This window comes from Lontra canadensis, unplaced genomic scaffold, assembly GCF_010015895.1.
Source record: "Lontra canadensis isolate GAN:19392208 unplaced genomic scaffold, GSC_riverotter_1.0 scaffold180, whole genome shotgun sequence".
In the NCBI taxonomy this organism is placed as follows: Eukaryota; Metazoa; Chordata; class Mammalia; order Carnivora; family Mustelidae; genus Lontra; species Lontra canadensis.
In genome coordinates, this window is record NW_022631174.1 from 892838 (window position 1) to 913180 (window position 20343).

The 20343-nt window shown below is 36.7% G+C and overlaps 1 protein-coding gene across 1 annotated transcript in view; it reads right to left on the reverse strand.

Moving 5' to 3' along the window:
• Positions 1-20343, reverse strand: part of PAFAH1B1 (platelet activating factor acetylhydrolase 1b regulatory subunit 1) — a 91351-nt gene that overhangs the window by 14284 nt on the left and 56724 nt on the right. The window contains exons 3-7 of the mRNA XM_032846725.1: positions 10165-10249; positions 9835-9909; positions 8842-9048; positions 2009-2177; positions 31-133 (exon numbers count right to left, since the gene is read on the reverse strand). Of these exons, the coding sequence (XP_032702616.1) occupies positions 31-133; positions 2009-2177; positions 8842-9048; positions 9835-9909; positions 10165-10249 (639 nt within the window). The remainder of the gene's footprint in view (positions 1-30; positions 134-2008; positions 2178-8841; positions 9049-9834; positions 9910-10164; positions 10250-20343) is intronic.

Below are 20343 nucleotides of genomic sequence, written 5' to 3' on the forward strand. Positions count from 1 at the left end.
GCTGACACCTTTTCAACCAAACCTACTCACCCAGTTTGCACTTCCCACATTTTTATAGTTTTATCCCTTGAGGCAGACACTATATGATCTCCATTGGGCATGATGGCTACTGAAGAAACATTGTGGTCATGGCCTAAAATACATAACACATAACACAGCAACGTATTAAGAATACATCACCAAGAGCAATTAAACCTCAGTTTACCGTGAGATTTCACCGTGGGATTTCAAATACCGCAGCAACTTTAAATACACTGGGCTTTATATAAATTTGATAAGAAAGCTGGATTTACATACATAAGTCAAGGAATTAGCAAATTAATAAAGTAATTCATAATGAATTAAGTAGCTAGCTCAATTTATGATTAAATTTCAACCTGTACAACTGTTTTAACACTACAAGGAATCAGTATCATCAGCATTTGAATATACTAATATGCTATATGTTTATATATGAACACTAGATACACACAAAAATTTCCATGGTTGATATCCTAAGATATATGTTAGAAATAAGACTTACAAAGCTAAAGAGAAAGAAGAAGAAAAATGGAGATTTGGTTCCATATTTAAAACAGTGGTTGAAAATTTCCTTTTTTGTTGCTGATGTCCCTGGGGATAAAAATGCATTATCCTATATGCATTATTCACATTCCTAATCAGCTATCCTTTGTGGAAAAAATTCTAGAGAATCCTCATAAATATCATTAGCTTAAGGAATATACAATGATTGGAAAAAACTCCTTTATAAAAAATATTTTAAATGTAAGTATAGTTGACACACGTTACATTAGTTTCAGTTGTACAACACAGTGATTTGACAAGTTTATACACAATGCTACTATGTTCACTGCCAAGTGTACCTGCCATTTGCCACCAGACACCGGTATAATATCATTAACTCTATTCCTTATGCTGTGCATTTTATTCCCTTGACTCCTCATTCCATAACTGGAAGCCTGTATCTCCCACTCCCCTTCTTTTTTCATTAAAGTCACAGCCAAAAAAAAAAAAAAAAAAAAAAAAAAAAAAAAAAAAAAAAAAGTCATAGCAACAAGATTCAGACTACTCAAAGAAACATAAACACTAGATTTTACTAAAGGATTCCATTCTTTTATGAAAGAATTCCTTTAACTGGTAAGCTTCCCACTTAATTTGGGGGAAAAACACCTTTCAAATTATACTCTCTATGTAATCACATCACAATTATCTATTAAAAAAAAAAACTCTTTTATTACCAACATAGCATGTGTTCTTTATGCAAAATCCAAATACTCAAATTTTATCATATTTAAAGAAACAAAAATCCTTAGTGGGCACCTTCTATGTGCCAGGTACTAAACCAATATGATTCATAGATAGGATTTCATTTTATCCTCACAACAATCCTATGACAGGTATTATTATCTCTGTCTTGCAGATGAAAGAGGTTGAAATTTCTCAATGTCACAAGTAAACAAGTAGGAATTTGAACACAGATATATGATTCCAAAGCCCATGTTCTTTCCACAAGGCCAAACGGCCTCAGAGAATAGTCTCTAGGACAAGACTCAGGAAAACAACCTAACATTGAGACTATCGTGTATGTGGAACATTAGAGAGTGAGCAAGAAATACCAGGTTCCAGCTTTTACTATACTTATTTGCTCTGGACTTCCGTTTCTCAAGTGAGAAAAATGAAAAACAAAACAAAACAAAACAAATCCCCAATAACTTCATTCTCTTTCTTTCTTGAAGACAGAGGTCCCAGGAGTTTTTCTTATCCAAAAATATTCCTGAAAACGAATTAAGTATTTTATATAAACCAGTACTAGGAGATACTTAAAACCTCATAACTGAAACAACTCAACTACTGTGACTTCTCCATGGGTTATTTACATCATACACTCTTCCACTGATACAATTAAGACTTAAATGTAGGGGACCTGCATGCTATTAGAAAACAATATTCTTTTCTCTGGAATGTCACATTACAAATCAATATCAAAATACTATCCACTACCCCTTACCGTGCATGGTTCTGATGCATTCAAAGCCCTGAAAATCCCATAGTTTAATGGTCATATCTGCAGAACAGGAAGCCAGAAGCTTGCCACTGTGGTCAAATGAAATATCCTGTACAGAGTCTGTATGTCCCTTAAGAGTTCGCTCAAAATCTCCAGTCTCATAATCCCACACCTGTCAAGTGACCAGAAACTTAGTTAACATCAACCCATCCCTTTTTCTCATTTTACATTAGTCACTCAGCAGACCAGTACGAGTAAATGAGAGACTTAGAAACAGCACATCTTCAAGTACAGACTGGTCTTTTCTCTAGAGAAAACTGAAGTTATAATTATTAAAACAGACTTCTAGTACCATATTATCTACCATACACTTTATGCTAGTGAGTAGGTATATGAAACCAAAAGAAAGTCTTTTCCCAGTCTGACAGGAGACAACACACACATAAACAAATAAATTTAAAGACAAAAGTTTTGGGGGTAGTTGATAGGCATCTATAGGCAGAGTATTAGGGCACAATAAAGAGTGCTCAATCCTAATAGACAAGCAGAGCTCAGACATCTAAGAGGAAGGAAAGACTTCACAAGAGGCTACTGTCCATGAGTAGATTAACAAAAGCATATATCATTCTGATGCAAAAATGGGAAGTCACTAACACATTTTCTAAAGATAATTCTCCTAAGATAACAGACATAATAATCTATTAAGAATAAATATTAGGGGTGCCTGGGTGGCTCAGCTGGTTAAGCATCCAATTCTTGATTTCGGCTCAGGTCCTGATATCAGGGTCATGGAATTGAGCCCCCACTGGGGAGTCTGCTTGTCTCTCTCCCTCTGCTCTTCCCCTCAATCGTGCTCTCTCTCATTCTCTCTCTCTCTTTCAAATAAATAAATAAATAGGTAAATAAAATCTTTATTAAAAAAGAATAAATATTAGGAACAGACCTCAAGAACATACTAAACTTTCACTCTGGTGGTCAAATGCTAGTCTGAAGTTCAGTCTTTACCCGACACCAATTACATTCTCTAAAATCAGATTGATTCCATTCTTCCCATAGTAGGTTCAAATTTACTTGTAGGAGGGTATATATCAACCAATTTAAAGAAACTTAGAAAATGCATTTTGAAAACTTGGAAACAATCTAAATATCCAACATTAGGGGAATGGCTAAGTAGATATAAAACTTGGGATTATAAAGAACTTGTGAGTAATGAAATAATGTTAAGTTAAAAAGAACACGAAATTACATGTGATCACAACTACATAAAAACTTCAACTAAGAAAAATAAACTATCTTCTAAAAAACTTCTTAAAATTTTTTATTCTTTTATTTATTTGACAGGCAGAGATCACAAGTAGGCAGAGAGGGAGGCAGGGAGGGAGGGAGGGAGGGAGGGAGGGAGAGAGAGAGAGAGAGAGAGAGAGAGAGAGGAAGAAGCAGGTTCCCTGCTGAGCAGAGACCCAGATGCGTGGCTTGATCCCAGGCCCCCGGGATCATCATCTGAGCCCCGAAGGCAGAGGCTTTCACCCAATGAGCCACCCAGGCACCCCTAAAAAACTTTCTTTTAAAGAAAATGTACATACCCTTCTCAATATAAATAAGATTTTTTTTTTTAACCATATATTCAACTACTACATAAAAGTGATTTCTAATTTTGCACATATTTTGTTAGATTTATCCTTAAGTATTCTGGGGTTTTTTGATGCTACTCTGTGGCATTTTAATATCTCAATTTTCAAATTATTCATTGCTACTTTATAGAAATACAATGACCCTTTGTATAGTAACCCTGTATCCAGAGATTCTGTTAAATTCAGCCACAGTTCTAGTAGCTTTTTTGTAGATTCTCTGGGCTTTCTACATAGATGACCATGTTGTCTACAAGTAAAGACAGTTTCATTTCTTCCTTTCCAATCTGTATGCCTTTAACTTCTTTTTTTGCCTTACTGCACTGACAAGGCACTCTTCTGCAAACATGAAATGTAAGTAGTTGAGACTGAACACCACGTCTTTGGTTTCTGATCTCAGGAGGAAAGCATTGTTTTCCACCATTATTATGCTCAGACACCTTTTAAACTTTTATCAACTTAATGAAGCTCCCTTCCTAGCTTGCTGAGAGCTATTATCATGAATGAATGTTGGAATTTTGTCAGATGCTTTTTCGGAACCCATTATGTTTTTTATTGATGTGGTGTATCACACCGATTGTGGAACCAATCTTGCATTCTGGGATAAATCCCACTTGGGTCGTATTAATTAACCTTTTCATAAATTGCTGGATTTAATTTGCTTACAATTTGTTAAGGATTTTGCATATGTGTTCATGAATAATACTGGTCAGTAGTTTTCCTTTTTGTAAGATTTCTGTCCCATTTAGTATCTAATGATACCAAGAGTTCAGATGAATATTTTACATATTACAAATAAGGTATCATCTTGCAGTTCAGTTCCAGTTAACTTTCCATGCATTTATCAAAGAACACTATAGCATTTTCTCTAAAATACACCCAGAAAATGAACTGTCTCTTCATAAATGGTGAACAAAGCATTTTAATGTCTGTAAGTATCAAGAACAAGAATTAATTTTATTATTCTTTTGATATTTACCTTTTGTATGATTATAAAAATAAATGCTCATTTTTTCTTTGCTTTTTACCACAAGTATTTTTTCCATGCCATTCGAGATTTGGCAAACTTTTTTTTTTTTTTTTAAGATTTTATTTTTAAGTAATCTCTACACCCAACGGGGGGCTCAAATATTGTATGCTGCACCCACTGAGCCAACAACGTGCTGCGCACCCCACCCCCCTGCCTTTTTAGGGTAAACATCTTTTTTTTTTTTTTTTAAGGAATTCCTACTGTTAGCTAATTTTTTGGCAGAGAGCAGAAGGGCAGAGTGAGAGATAATCTTAAGCAGGCTCCATGCCTAGCACAGAGCCCAAGAGGGGCCTCAATCTTACAACACTGAGATCATGATTATCTTAGCCAAAAATCAAAAGTCAGACAACTTGACCAAGCCACCCAGGTACCTCTAAAATTCTGCATTATTATAGAAAAATTATATAAACGAAAATCTTTGAATATTAAAAAATATCTCTTCTCATTTTGCAATATTAGGTCAGATAGTGAAAAATCATTTTGGGTCAAAAAATACAGACTTTAAGCCCTTTATATATTCTGCTGAATTGTTTTCTCATAAGATTTTATGAAATGCAATGAGAATGCCTGCTTCATTAAATTCTTATCACCACTGGGAATTCACATCTAAAAAGTAAAATATACTGACAGATTTGAGGTATATTGTCATATTAATATGCATTTTTCTACTATTAGTAGCAAACCCAAAACTTCTGCTCCTTTGGTTAGCCATTTTTTTCTTCTCCTATGAATTGTCTGTTCACGTCCCACAGCTCAATTTTCTACTGACATGATTAGTTTTTCATATTTGTTTTGAACTCTTATAAAAAGTTGGCAGTCCTGAGGTGCCTGGGTGGTTCAGTCAGTTAAGTGTTTGCCTTTAGCTTAGGTCACATTCCTCAAGTCATTCTCCCTGCTCAGTGGGGAGCCTGCTTCCCCCTCTCCTACTCCATTCCCCCTACTTCTGCTCTCTTTCTCGGTCAAATAAATAAATCTTGAAAAAAATTTTTTAAGGGGCGCCTGGGTGGCTCAGTGGGTTAAAGCCTCTGCCTTCGGCTTAGGTCATGATCTGCCTGCCTCTCTGCCTACCTGTAATCTCTGTCAAATAAATAAAATCTTAAAAAAAATTTTTTTTTAAAAGGTTGGCACTCCTTCATCTGCTTCATTAGCTGAATTTATTTTTCAGTTTTATTTCCTGTTCATTTTTTTAAAAAGATTTATTTATTTGACAGATCACAAGCAGGCAGAGAGGCAGGCAGAGAGAGAGAGAGAGAGAGAGAGAGAGAGAGAGAGAGGGAGAGAGGGAAGCAGGCTCCCAGGACCCCGAGACCATGACCTGAGCTGAAAGCAGAGGCTTTAACCCACTGAGCCACCCAGGCGCCCTCCTGTTCATTTTTTAAAATACTTAAGAATAGTTCTACATGACAATCGGAATAACATTCCAAGGGATGCCTGGCTGGCTAAGTTGGTGGAATGTGTGACTCTTGAATCTTGGGGTTATGGGTTTGGAGACTACTTAAAAAATAAAATCTTAAATTCTTTAAGGAAAAAAAAGGGAAAATTTTTCAAAAATTTAAATGATGCACAATTCAAAATACTGTTATGAACTATTTCACAGAGCCATCCTATATTTTCCCTAAATTATTAATTAAAGTTTAAAGGTTGATGATATAAATGAATTATTCTATCTGTTGTATTTATCAGATGCACAAGGGAAATAATAAAAATTTCTGTTATCAATAATTGTAACATTAACTACATTTTACTGAGCCCTTACCATCTACCTAAACCTGCCAGGCACTATACTGCTATATGTTGTATATAATTTTAAGCCAAAGAACTGTCTTCCCAACAAATGAGAAAACTGAGCCTTAAACATATCAAGCACTTTGTCCAAGACAGTCAAAAAATTACAAAAAATTCTGTTTATATTAATCCTTTGAGTTTTGGGAAAAGTAGCTCTATCACAATCCTCATTTAGTCATCACCTAGGTTTTACTGAAACTGAACATTAAAAGTATGGAAGGAGAGTAGAAAACCATTCTTCTCATTCTAAAAAATATACACAGAAGTAATTTAATGGGAAACAAAGCTTTATGTGGAAGACTAAACAGAACATTATTTATGATAGTAGATGACTGGAAATGGTATAAAAAGTCCAAAGGGGGGCGCCAGGGTGGCTCAGTGGGTTAAAGCCTGTCTTCGGCTCAGGTCATGATCTCAGGGTCCTGGGATCGAGCCCCCCATCGGGCTCTCTGCTCAGCCGGGTCCTCCTCTCTCTGTCTCTGCCTGCCTCTCTGCCTACTTGTGATCTCTGTCAAATAAATAAAATCTTAAAAAAAAAAGAAAAAAAAAGAAATCCAAAGGAAGAAAATTTGTTCACCATACTGAAACACTGCTGGCACCAAGTAAGTACTCCTTTAGTATCTGGCCAGTACTGTTTTAAGTAGTTTCCACATATTAACTCATTTAATCCTACCAAAAGCCCTAAGAGGTTAGTATTAATTATCTTCATTTTACATCTGAGGAAAGAGAAAAACAAAAAGTTAATCTGCCCATGATCACATTAATTTTGGGTGATGGGGTCAGGACTTGAACCAAGAGCATTAACTATCCTATAAATCCTCCACATGTAAACTAAACAACTGGCTTAAAATCATTAAAAGTGATTAATCAGAAACAAAGGAACCTATTTCTAAAATAATTTAATTAAAAAAGAATAAAAACTAAACACAAATGTTTTTCATTAATGAAACAACCACGTGAACACATATTAAATAAAGAGTAAATGGAAGGGAGAACTATTAAGTAGTTGCTGAGATATATGGCATGATCATTATACATAGAAATTTTAAAACTTCTAATTTTAACCTTTTATTTTTTTAATAATTGAAGCCCCAACATGGGGCGTGAATTCACCACCCTGAGATCAAGAGTTGCATGCTCTACCAAGTAAGCCAGCCAAGGTGCTCCAATTTGTAATATTTTAAAGTTTACTCAGTAAGTATAGTTTAAGATGGCACATTGATAGTTTTGTTTATGCTTTTTTATCACTGCTGCAAAATCAATAATTAAGACCAGGTTTTTAACCTATTCATCCTTACGCCTCATGATACCAGTACAGTTTCACAGTACACAAGACTATCATAAAATCAGTAATTTAAATACATGTCTCCATATTCTTAAAAAACAGCAACAGTTAATGTATTAGGTATGTAATCATTTCAGACTACATGGTACACATATGATTTAAGACTCTCTTCCAGTAACTCTGCTGCCCACCCCATGGATGACCAGTCCATGGGATGTAAGGAAGCCACTGGTTTAGAAACTAAAGAAAGAAACCATGTACGGAACATATAAAACAATGTTTAATTTGAACAAATTACTTTAAGTAGAGTCACAATTAAGTCATTATGGTATTTTACACTGGACTGCTGTTAGATGATATATACCATCTTAACAATCTACTTATGTTTTCTTAATTATACCTCTATAAATGAAACTTAAAAATCTAGAACTTAATCTGGAAAAAGCCTTAGAGGAGAAAAACCTACCTAAACCTTTTAATTATATTTTACTTATCTTTCTGCAGGTAGTTTATACAACTGTTACTGTAGTGTGTCTGGATCAAATGGAATTATAAAAATAACTTTTTTTCTGGATTAAAAGATGAAACATCAGAATGTGTATACTAATTGTAAAAAATATAAAAATGAGAGAAATATGTAACTTATAAAGTGAAAACCTTTTGTATCACCACAACCCCGGAGAGAACTACTGTTTGGAATCAAAGGCAGTATTTAAAATACATTAAGGAGAGTCCAATTCAAGTTAAGTCCCCTACTGAATTCTTTTGCAAAATATATTCACCCCCTGAAGTATGAATATTGTAATCTTATATTTTCATCTATCATCTCTGCTTAAAAGCAAGGTACACTCATGTTTTCATTCCAAGAACAAAATGTTATTCAAGTACTACATGACCTATGGCTCAACACTAAATCAGTGACACCCAATTTTCTCAAATTCATCAGTAAACTTATCTGGCAGCTTGCCTCTCAGGAGCTCCAAGCTCCTGTCTTTCCTATCTTGCACAGGTCTTCATTTTCAGGATCTCTTTACCTCTTTTACTCAATTAACTTTAATCTGCTTTTAATAGTTACCTTATTGTCCATCTTTAATTTTGAAAAAATTACCTTAATTGTAGCATCCTCTGAAGCAGAGACCATAACACTGAACACAGGATGGAAAATTACTCGAGTGACTGGACTCCTATGACCACTCAATGCGTACTTTTCTGGTGGACGGGGAATCCATTCTTTTGGGTCTCGTTTCTGACCAAGGGGTCCACCCGACGTAAATTCTTCTTTTGCTTCATTTAGTTTTGATTCTAATTCCATAACCTTGAGAAGGAACAGTTATATACAGATAGATTCCAATAAAAATAATATTATTTGATGTTTTTAAAAATTGCCTTTAGTTTGTATGTTTATGCAGGATACTTGAAAAAATTTCAATAATTTACAAAGCATTCATCAAATTTAATTGAAAATGATCTACATACTCCTCAAAATTTCATTACTGTGACAAAACCGAAACTTACTTAACTAAAAATAAAATTTCAATTTTTATCTACCAATTAGAGGAAAAGCAGTGAAATAAAAGCTGACATTTATTGAGCATGTACGTGCTAGGTAACTTTTCTAAGAGCTTTTTATGGATTAACTCATGTTATGAGAACGTTATTTATTTATACTAACTTCGCCTACTGAAAGTATAAATTTTAGGACCAGAGTATTATTTGCTGCCTTCACTTTACAGATAAAAGTAAAACTTCAGAGATGAAAATGACTTCCCTAAGTACACACTTTAGTGCTTCTTCCCCATCATACTGGCTACATGCTTTCTTCCAATTTAAATGCACAAATGAGTTCTTTCAGTATCAATTCTTTCAAGTCAGGGTTATGTAGATTCACTGGAGCCAACACCTGGGTTGCGTAAGTGAGCATGTATCAGCAAAGACCTATCTAGGTCAAAGTTTTTTTTAAATGCATAAAAATGATTTTTACTTGCCTTTCAAGAGTAAATATAATTATTAATTAATGCAGAGTAACTGATGTTAATATTTTCAGAAAGTTTATATAAGAACACTGAATACAAGTGACTTTAAAGAAAGAAGATATAGATACCTTCTTTTGTAATCTAATAACGGATGTCCATTTTTTTTCCAAAAGACCAGCATATTTCTTATCTAATTCTTCATTCTAGAGAAAAAAATGAAAATCTTTTTAAAAATGGCTCAACTACATTTTTCAAGGTATACAGACCATTCTCCTTAGCGCAAATGTTACTAAATATCTGATTATACAAAAAAAGGGGAGATGAAAATCTAGGGCCAAAGTGAACCATGTAACAAGTGGTACCATTTGTGAATAAATGACATGATTGTTCCATACTGATACTGGAGTAAAATCCACTTATTAACTATATCATGAATAATTGTAAAAAGGGAAACATACCATATCTAATTCAGCTTCCTTTTTAAAAACTGAATATGCCTCTTCGTAGCCATTTGAACGAAGATAATCTGCTATAGCTCGATTTCTGAAAGAAAACAAATTCAAATGACTTCTAACAAAACCTGATTTTTTTTTTTTAAGATTTTATTTATTTATTTGACAGACAGAGATCACAAGTAGGGAGAGAGGCAGGTGGAGGCGGGGGTGGGGGCAGGGAAGCAGGCTCCCTGCTGAGTGGAGAGCCAATGTGGGGCTCCATCCCAGGACCCTGGAATCATGGGTTAAACCACTGAGCCACCCAGGCACCCCAAAACCTGATTTTTAAATAAGATTTTATTTATTCATTTATTTAAGAGAGAGAGCAAGCATGTGCAAGCAGGTGGAGAGGTAGAGGGGAAAGGAGAGGGACAAGCAGACTTGCACAGAGTGGGCATGCAGCTCTACGTGGGGCTCGATTCTGCAACCCTGAGATCATGACATGAGGAAAATCAAGAGTCAGATGCTCAACCGACTGAGCTACCCAGGCGCCCCACAAAATCTGATTTCTATGTTAAATATTTTCTTTAAAATCTCATAAATCTTAAGACACTCTTAAAAGTATTCCCTTCCAAATCATACAAGTATTTCACAAAATAAGGAACAAAAGCCTCTAACACATTTCATTCTGTCACAGTACATCCAAAATATTAAAACATTATTCTTGAGCTTTTAGTTATGTTTCTAATGTATTGCTTGCAAGATGCAGAGACTCCTGAGTCAAGATATAGCTTATAGAACAGCTATCAATATGTGACAGTAATCAATTTTGTTCATGTTTACATTCAGCCTTCCTTTACTAACTGTTACGCTAGCAGATGCTCAAGGACTAGCAAATGAAATTTAGTTTTGCATAGAAAATTGTTCTGATAAGTTATAATTAATAACTATTTAATATCAGAGAAAATTTTAACCGTTAAAATGGGTGAATAAAAGGGCACAAGCTCTAAACTTAGTATAGTATCACAGAATCACAGAATGAGACATTCATTTAGAATTAGAAAATCTGGGGCGCCTGGGTCGCTCAGTCGTTAAGCATCTGCCTTTGGCTCAGGTCATGGTCCCAGGGTCCTAGGATCGAGCCCCGCATCGGGCTCTCTGCTCTACAGGGAGCCTGTTTCCCCAGCTCTCTTTGCCTGCTTCTCTGCCTACTTGTGATCTCTGTCTGTCAAATAAATAAATAAAATCTTAAAAAAAAAAACAAAACCCACACTGTAATTTAAATAATTTTAAAGTTAACATATATGCAAGGTTAAACAAAATTTAAATATATAAATATACAATAAAATATCCTTTTTACTTCTGACCCCAATATTCCATTACTGGGGTAACCACTTAATGAGTGTTTTGTATATTCAGAGACAATCTATACACACACATTCCTGCATAGTTTTCTAGAGATAATCAATATTTATTTCTTACACAGTCACATAAACTCAATTTTAGCCATCATTCTTTACCAGCAGACATAAATCTACCTTTAAAAAAACAATTCTATTCCATTACAGACATATGCTTTTTACTACCACAGACAATTTTCCTATGACCACCATATCAAAGCCACTGCCCACCTAACGCTTTAGGAAATAAAAACACTCTAATAGTATTGTAGAATTGGTGGAATAAAGTTTTAATTTAATGGCATGTTAAAAGTAAAACAGTGGAGAAAGATAATAGGAAATTACAAACACTTCATATTTCAGGTAATTATTAGCATACCAAAGATTAAAGCATAATAACTAGTAGAAGACAGGGTCAAGCACATCACATTCAAGAACATGGGGGCTGAGGAAAGATAAATTCTTACTATTATTGAGTCTGTGTCTGTGTGCTGCTCATATTACACAGCCTGTACCTTTTGGCCTGTTCTACTAATGGATAACTTGCTTCATAAGAAGTATCTTCTGTACATGGAGCTGAAATCTACTTCGTCTTAATTTCCAAGTAGTTCTACTTGGGCCTTCCAAAACAATACAAAATAGGAAGGCAATGGATCTCTTAAAATAGTTCATCAAATACTGTGTTGTCAAAGCCTGTGTTACACACCTTCAACAAAAGTAAATTTCCCTTGGTTAGACTATCCCAAATAATAAGGGAAATAAAGAAGTTAAAAAACATATCTATTTCTTAACTTTATTTTGTTCTTAAAAAATGTCAAGGGTAAACAAATCATATATAGTACTTGTAAATATTTAAAGTTCCTACCTAGCTCCAATCTCACCTCAGGGTTAAGCCGTAATGCCTGAAACTTTGTCTGAAGACACAGCACACAGCTTGCAACTCTGAAGCTCACATAATAAATAATACACACATATATATGTAATATGGGTGCAAGTTATAAAAATTATGATCTTAATGGACTTATTTTTTGTAGAGATTAATAAATGATGGTACTTTTCCAGGAAAGAATAGTAAAGGGGGAAAATGGAAACCAACTATTCCTTTTCCTTATTTAAAAAAAAAAAAAAAAAGTCCCAACATTTTCAGATTATCACTGCCAACCCTTCAGTCTGGTTGTCTCATACCATGTTCTTTGCCAATAAATTCACATCACTGTGGATGCATTATGTATAGCTCATTTAAAAAAAAAAAAAAAAAGACTTTATTTACTTATTTGAGAGACAGAGCATAAGAAGGGGGAGGGACAGAAGGAGAGGAAGAACCGGATTTCCCGCTGGAGAGCAAGGAGCCTGGGGCTCAATCCCAGAACCACTGGGATTATGACCTGAGCCAAGGGCAACTGCCCAACCAACTGAGACACCCAGGAACCTTCCCGTATGGCTTTTAATCAAGTAACTTAATCTGTTAGTCTTGTTCACCATGTCATGAAACTCTTCCCTTGTCAGTAAATATTAATCTACATTATAGTTATTAATATTTCAAACACAATATTCTATGACATAGATGTACCAAATTTTATTTAAGCAATTACCTACTGTTGGACTTACAGGTTGTTTCTAATTTTAAATAATGTTGCAAATAAACATTCAATATGAAGTCTTTCTCACATCTTTACATTACAGTCAAAAGGTGCTAAAGATTGAATGTTTATGTGTGTCATCCTCCTCCCCCCACCAATTCTTACACTGAAACCTAATATGACAGTATCTGGAGAAGGGGCCTTCGGAGGTGCTTATTAGGTCTTGAGGGCAGAGCCCTCACGAATGGGATTAATGCACTTAAAAAAAGAGACTGTGAACTAGGAGGTAAGCACCACCAGATACTGCATCTGTTAGTGCTTTGATCTTGGACTCCCAGCCTCTAGAACCCTAAGAAATAAATCTCTGTGGTTTATAAGCCACCCAGTTTACAGTATTTTATTATGGAAGCCTGAACAAAGGCAAAAATTATATACATTTTTAGGACATTTTGATAGCTACTGAAAAATTGCTCCCCAGAGTTGTACCAGTTTATATTCCTATCAATAGTTATGAATGTTATCTCTTTACCATCTTTACTTTTCAAACACTGGATTAGCATTTACTGACTTAAAAAAACAAACCTGTTTTTATCCTTTGATTCTGCTTATGTAACTTTTATAAAATGTGGACTAGAAGTTATTATTATTATTTTTTTAGATTTTCTTTATTTATTTGACAGAGAGAGACAGCAAGAGAGGGAACACAAGCAGGGGGAGTAGGAGAGGGAGAAGTAGGCTTCCCACTGAGCAGGGAGCCTGATGTTGGGCTTGATGCCAATGCCTGGGATCATGACCTAAGCCAAAGGCAAATGCTTCATGACTGAGACACCCAGGCACCCCTAGATGTTAAATTTTTAAAACATCTGCAGTATTTCTATATCCTATGTAACTTAACCCAACATCTGCATTTTATGTTTGTTTTTTTTTTTTTAGATTTATTTACTTTTGGGGGCACCTGGGTGGCTCAGTGGGTTTAGCTGCTGCCTTTGGCTGGGGTCATGATCTCAGGGTCCTGGGATCGAGTCCCGCGTCGGGCTCTCTGCTCATCAGGAAGCCTGCTTCCCTTCCTCTCTCTCTGCTTGCCTCTCTGCCTACTTGTGATCTCTGTCTGTCAAGTAAATAAATAGTATCTTTAAAAAAAAAAAAAAAAAGATTTATTTACTTTTGGGGCACCTGGGTGGCTCAGTGGGTTAAAGCCTCTGTCTTTAGCTCAGGTCATAATCCCAGTGTCCTGGGATCAAGCCCCGAATCAGGCTCTCTACTCAGCGGGTAGTCTGCTTCCTCCTCTCTCTCTCTCTGCCTGCCTCTCTGCCTACTTGTGATCTCTGTCAAGTAAATAAATAAAATCTAAAAAAAAAAGATTTATTTACTTTTTTGAGACAGAGCATACATGAGCAGAGGGAGGGCCAGAGGGCAAGAACCTCAAGCAGATTCATGCTGAGTGTGAAGCCCAACACAGGTCTCAATCTCATGACCCACAGACTCATAACCTGAGTTGAAATAAAGGGACAGATGCTCAACAGATTGAGCTACCCAGGCGCTCCTTGACATCTGCAATTTAAAAAGATGTTGTGTGGCAAAAGCAATGAATAGATGAAAGAAAGAAAGAAAGAAAGAAAGAAAGAAAGAAAGAAAGAAAGAAAGAAAGAAAGAAAGATGTAGCTGATTACAAATGTGCATAAAGCAGCACCTCATTATAGTTGTATGTCACATTTATACATTTTATAAAATGTTAAATCCAATTTAAAAAAAACAACATTCATTGTCTCTTTTGATCCTAAAACAATCCTGCTAAAGTAGGTAAAAAAGTATATTACCCCCACATTATATATTGGCAGACTAATTCATTGAGGCAATAAAACTAGTAAGTAGTGAAATAATCTATGGTAATAATTCCAAAAAACATTTACTGAGTGGATGGGGAAGAAACTGGCTAAACAAGTGGAACTCTGCACCTCCCTTTAATCAGAGAAGTTCCATTTTTATATATTCCCATATACTGCATTTTCTTCATATGTTTTAAAAATGGACTTATAATGGGGCGCCTGGGTGGCACTGTCAGTTAAGCGTCCAACTCTTGGTTTCAGCTCAGGTTGTGATCTCAGGGTCATGAGATCAAGCCCTGCATTAAACTCTGTGCTCAGTGTGGAGTCCGCTTAAGACTCTCTCCCTTTCCCTCTGCATCTCCAGCCCCTGTGTACACACGCTCTCTAAAATACGTAAGTAACTCTTTAAAAAAAAAAAAAGAAGAAAAAGAAAAAGGACTTACACTGCTCTTTAAAAAGCCCTACACCTACACCAAAATCCTTAAAGCCAAAAATGATTCACACTTTTAACCACTAGACTTTTGTTTTAGTAACTGACTAGATGTAAGAGATGGGACAACACAGTTAATTCCCAAGTTTCTAGTGAGTTTAGTACCATTCACTTGGATAGAAAACACAGGGAAAAAAGAGGAAGAAGAAAGAGAGGTAGAATACAGTAAGTTCAATTTTAAACCTTCTGACTTTAAGTAGCTATAAGATATTTAAGTAAAGATACATGATAGGGGCGCCTGGGTGGCTCAGTGTGGTTAAGCCTCTGCCTTCAGCTCAGGTCATGATCCCTGCATCGGGCTCTCTGCTCAGCAGGGAGCCTGCTTCCTCTTCTCTCTCTCTCTGCCTACCTGTGGTCTCTGTCAAATAAATAAATAAAATCTTAAAAAAAAAAAAGATACACGATGTAAGTGGTAATTAGATATGCAGGTCAGGGCTTGAGAGAGAGACTTGACGTAAGAAAAGCATTTGGGAAAATTAGCAATCAGGGAGTAGCGATTCAAACCACATAAGTGATGAAAGACAATTCAGAAGAAGGTATATAATGAGGGCAAAAAAAAAGGAGACCAGAACGTAACTGATGGAACCTTGACATATACCAATATTTAAGAACAAAGACAGGGGCGCCTGGGTGGCTCAGTCAGTTAAGTGTCCAACTCCCAGGCTTCAGCTCAGGTCATGAGCTCAAAGTCCTGAGATCAAGCCCACGTCAGGCTCTCCGCCCTCAACAGGTAGTCTGCTGGAGATTCTCTCTCGTTTTCTGTCTCCCTCTACCACTCCCCGCACTCATGCACATGCAATCTCTCTAAATAAATCTTAAAAAGTAAAAATAAAAAGAAGTAAGACAATCAAGAGAGAGGTCAGCAAGGCAATGGAGATGGACAGCAGTGACAACACAAAAGAGAGGTCAAAGTAAGTCTAAAAAGTGCCCAAGCAACCTGGCACTAAGAGATACCTGTCAACTTTAGCAAGCACAGTTTCAGAACCTCAAGTGGCCTCGGTAGTCCATTCCACAGTAAGATTTCAAGTGAGCACTGTAAATCACTGGGGTTGGGGAACAGCAACGAGTTCTGAGAGTATCAGGGATGTACTCTCTTTTTTTATATGAGGATATATGCTTGGTAAACACTATGATATATGAAAGTTTTAAAAGAGATACCATGGGGCGCTTGGGTGGCTCAGTGGGTTAAAGCCTCTGCCTTCGGCTTGGGTCATGATCCCACGGTCCTGGGATCAAGCCCCGCATCAGACTCTCTGTTCAGCAGAGAGCCTGCTTCCCCTTCTCTCTCTGCCTGCCTCTCTGCCTTCTTGTGTTCTATGTCTGTCAAACAAGTCTAAAAATAAATAAATAAATAAATAAATAAATAAATAAATAAATAAAAGAGATACCACATGGCATTAATAATAACACAGAACAACCAAAGAGCAAGATACATATACAAAAATACAGAAAACAAATTAGAACTTAAGTTTTTAAATGAGTCTAATGCCATTAAGGATAACTGAGTCCAGTGATGTGGAACCTCTACCAAGGGAAGGTGTACCACTATCAAAGTAAGAGTACGTTAAGACTGAAGAATCTCTTGGATCTAAGAGTCTAACAGTGCTTCTAGAGTTAGCTACTAATTTCAGTTGTTAATCTAGAGTTAATTTTCATCAGGTTTTTTTTTTAAGATTTTATTTATTTATTTATTTGACAGATAACAAGTAGGCAGAGAGGCAGGTAGAGAGAGGTGGCAGAGGGGAAGCAGGCTCCCCACTGAGCAGAGGGCCCAGTGTGGGGCTCGATCCCAGGACCCTGAGATCATGACCTGAGCTGAAGGCAGAGGCTTAACCCACTGAGCCACCCAAGCACCCCAATTTTCATCAGTTTTATTAAGAATGGAAGACTTAATCTCTTCTGAAGCAAGTGGACATCTAGGCACAAGTTTATAATCATCTCTCCAAGAAACTTCACACATATGATTTAAATTAATCTGTTAAGTCTCAGGAGATGAAAAAAAGCAACCAATTACTGGAATCAAAGCAAAATTCCTACATAAGTATAACATCATGCTGAGTAGAACCAAACTAGTAACCCTATATACAAAGCAAAGAAAATGGCTAGAAGAGAAAGAACTGAGATGAAGGACTTTTACCCATGAACAAACAGAATTGGCTACACAGAGCTTAGGCTTACATACGGAAATACTGTTATCCTTTGAAACGATCAACAGTAAGATCTGTGTTTGCCTTCTAAACGACTCCATTTATTCAAATGCCAGGGTTAGATTTTTAAGCATTTTAGCTGACTTCCTACATTCTCTTCATTGTTCATTTATCCCTCAGGATAATTTTTGTAGCTGTAATATCATTTCTAACACCCCACTACTACGCCAACCCTCATAAAGGAGGTAAGAGTTTTAAAAGTTACTCCAAATGTGGGGCGCCTGGGTGGCTCAGTCTGCGAGTCGGTTAAGCATCTGCCTTCAGCTCAGGTCATGATCCAGGATCAGCTCCCTGTTCAGTGGGGAGTCTGCTTCTCCCTCTTCCTCTACTCTTCCTCCCTGCTTGTGTTCTCTTTCTCTCTCTCTTTCAAATAAAATCTTTAAAAAAAAAAAAAATTACTCCAAATGCTGTGAACTGCTAAATAGTATCAACTCTAGAAAGAGTGGATAGCACCAACAATAAAAGCAAAATACTTCAGGGACCCCAGTATCTCCTAAAAATTTAAATCAGAGCAGAGGGAATTCCAGAGAATGCATTAGAAGAGACTGAGATGGAAGCTGTTTTTCACAGATAAAGAAAAAGAGGCTCAGTGAATTTAACTGGCCTTCTGGCTAGCAAGCAATGAAGCTAGGAATCAAACTTGAGTCTTATGAAGCCAATGTGACAGTAACAGTGTTTTTCCAAACCCTGTACTCTAGCATTCTATGGATGAAAAAAATGTTCCATGAATTCTCTAAGTATTTTACTGTAAATCCATTGTTTCTATGAGGAGAAACAAGGGTAAATCAAAAGCTGACAAAATGAGTAAGATGTTTCTTACCAAGCCCATCAAAACAGACACACTGAAAAGGCTGAGTTCACATATTCAGGAACTAGGAAAGCAATGGAGTTAATGCTCTTTGTTCTAAAAGGTTGCAGTGGCCCAATAAATCTGGGATGTCTCCAGGGTTATGAGGGCACACTGTTAAGATAATAGAGACGACCAGTCAGGATCAAGAATGCCAGTTCACAGCACCACGAGGACACTGTCACCTTTAGTGCCCTGCACCAAATGACCCTCACCATTACAGACAAATATCAAGATGAACTACAAAGTCCTAGGGGAAGATATGAATAAAGTTCATTTCAAGCAAAGACACTACTGAGGGTCTTTCCATAAACTGCTGCCATAGGACATCAACTAAGACAGGTAACATGACTTTTTTTTTTTTTTTTTAAGATTTTATTTATCTATTTGACAGACAGAGATCATAAGTAGGCAGAGAGAGAGAGGACGGAGCAGGTTCCCTGCTGAGCAGAGAGCCCGATGCGGGGCTCAATCCCAGGACCCTGAGATCATGACCTGACCCAAAGGCAGAGGCTTAACCCACTGAGCCACCCAGGTGCCCCATAACATGACTTCTTAAATATGCTACATTGCCCACTGGTCGTAAGTCTTATACCTATCCAACCACATGCGCCCCCAATAAAGAGTTACAATGATCATCCTTCACTACCACACTTGAAAAAATGTACCTACTTTGTAAAGTAGATCAGGATTCAACAACTACCAATCTTGGGACAAGTACAAGCACAGCAAGAGGTTACAATGAGACCTTATCTTGGCCGTGATGAAGTAAAAGAAAATGCAATGTGGGTGAGTTAGTATGAGTGGACCCTCATTTTTACCATTAAGCAGAAGAACATGTATCTGGTATACTGGCCTTTTAGTTACCATTTCTCTTCAGTAGAGCTCTGGGTCTGAGGTAACATCCACCCCTCTTTCTCCACACCACAGGACCAATAAAACTATCTACCAAATAAGTGCACCATGTTGGATTTTTTTTTTTTAAGATTTTTTTTATTTATTCGACAGAGATCACAAGTAGGCAGAGAGGCAGGCAGAGAGAGAGAGGGAAGCAGGCTCCCCGCTGTGCAGAGAGCCTGATGCGGGGCTCGACCCCAGGACCTGAGATCATGACCCAAGCTGAAGGCAGAGGCTAAACCCAACTGAGCCACCTAGGCACCTGGATTTTTTTTTTTTAAGGTAAAAAAAACCCCACAAAAATATGTATAACTGTTCATGTTCATATTTAGATAGTAATGTTTGAGTTATGGAACCACAAAGCAGAAATCACTACTGAACAGATCAGTTTTGATCTTCTCCCTTATGTTTTCTTCTTTATACTCTTTTAACCTGTTAAGAAAAAGAACCTTACTGAAAACTAAGGTAAATGAAGGTATGATTATGATATGACTTCACACTAACTAAGCTATACTACTGATAATGCTGTTTAATGATACATATATTACCGACTGACATTTGAAAAGCTGCATGCACTACTATAATCAAAAGTCAGTGATGTCAGGGCGCCTGGGTGGGTCAGTGGGTTAAGCCCCGGCCTTTGGCTCGGGTCATGGTCTCCAGGTCCTGGGATTGAGACCCTCATGGGGCTCCCTGCTCAGCAGGGAGCCTACTTCTGCCCCCCACCTGCCTGCCTCTCTGCCTACTTGTGATCTCTCTTTGTCAAATAAATAAATAAAATCTTAAAAAAAAAAAAAAAAGTGATGTCAACAAAAGATGGAGATTTTGCCTCAATTCCTCAATACAACTTTCAAGACATTTTCTTGGGGCACCTGGGTGGCTCAATGGGTTAAAGCCTCTGCTTTCAGCTCAGGTCCTGATCTCAGGGTCCTGGGATTGAGCCCCGCATCAGGCTT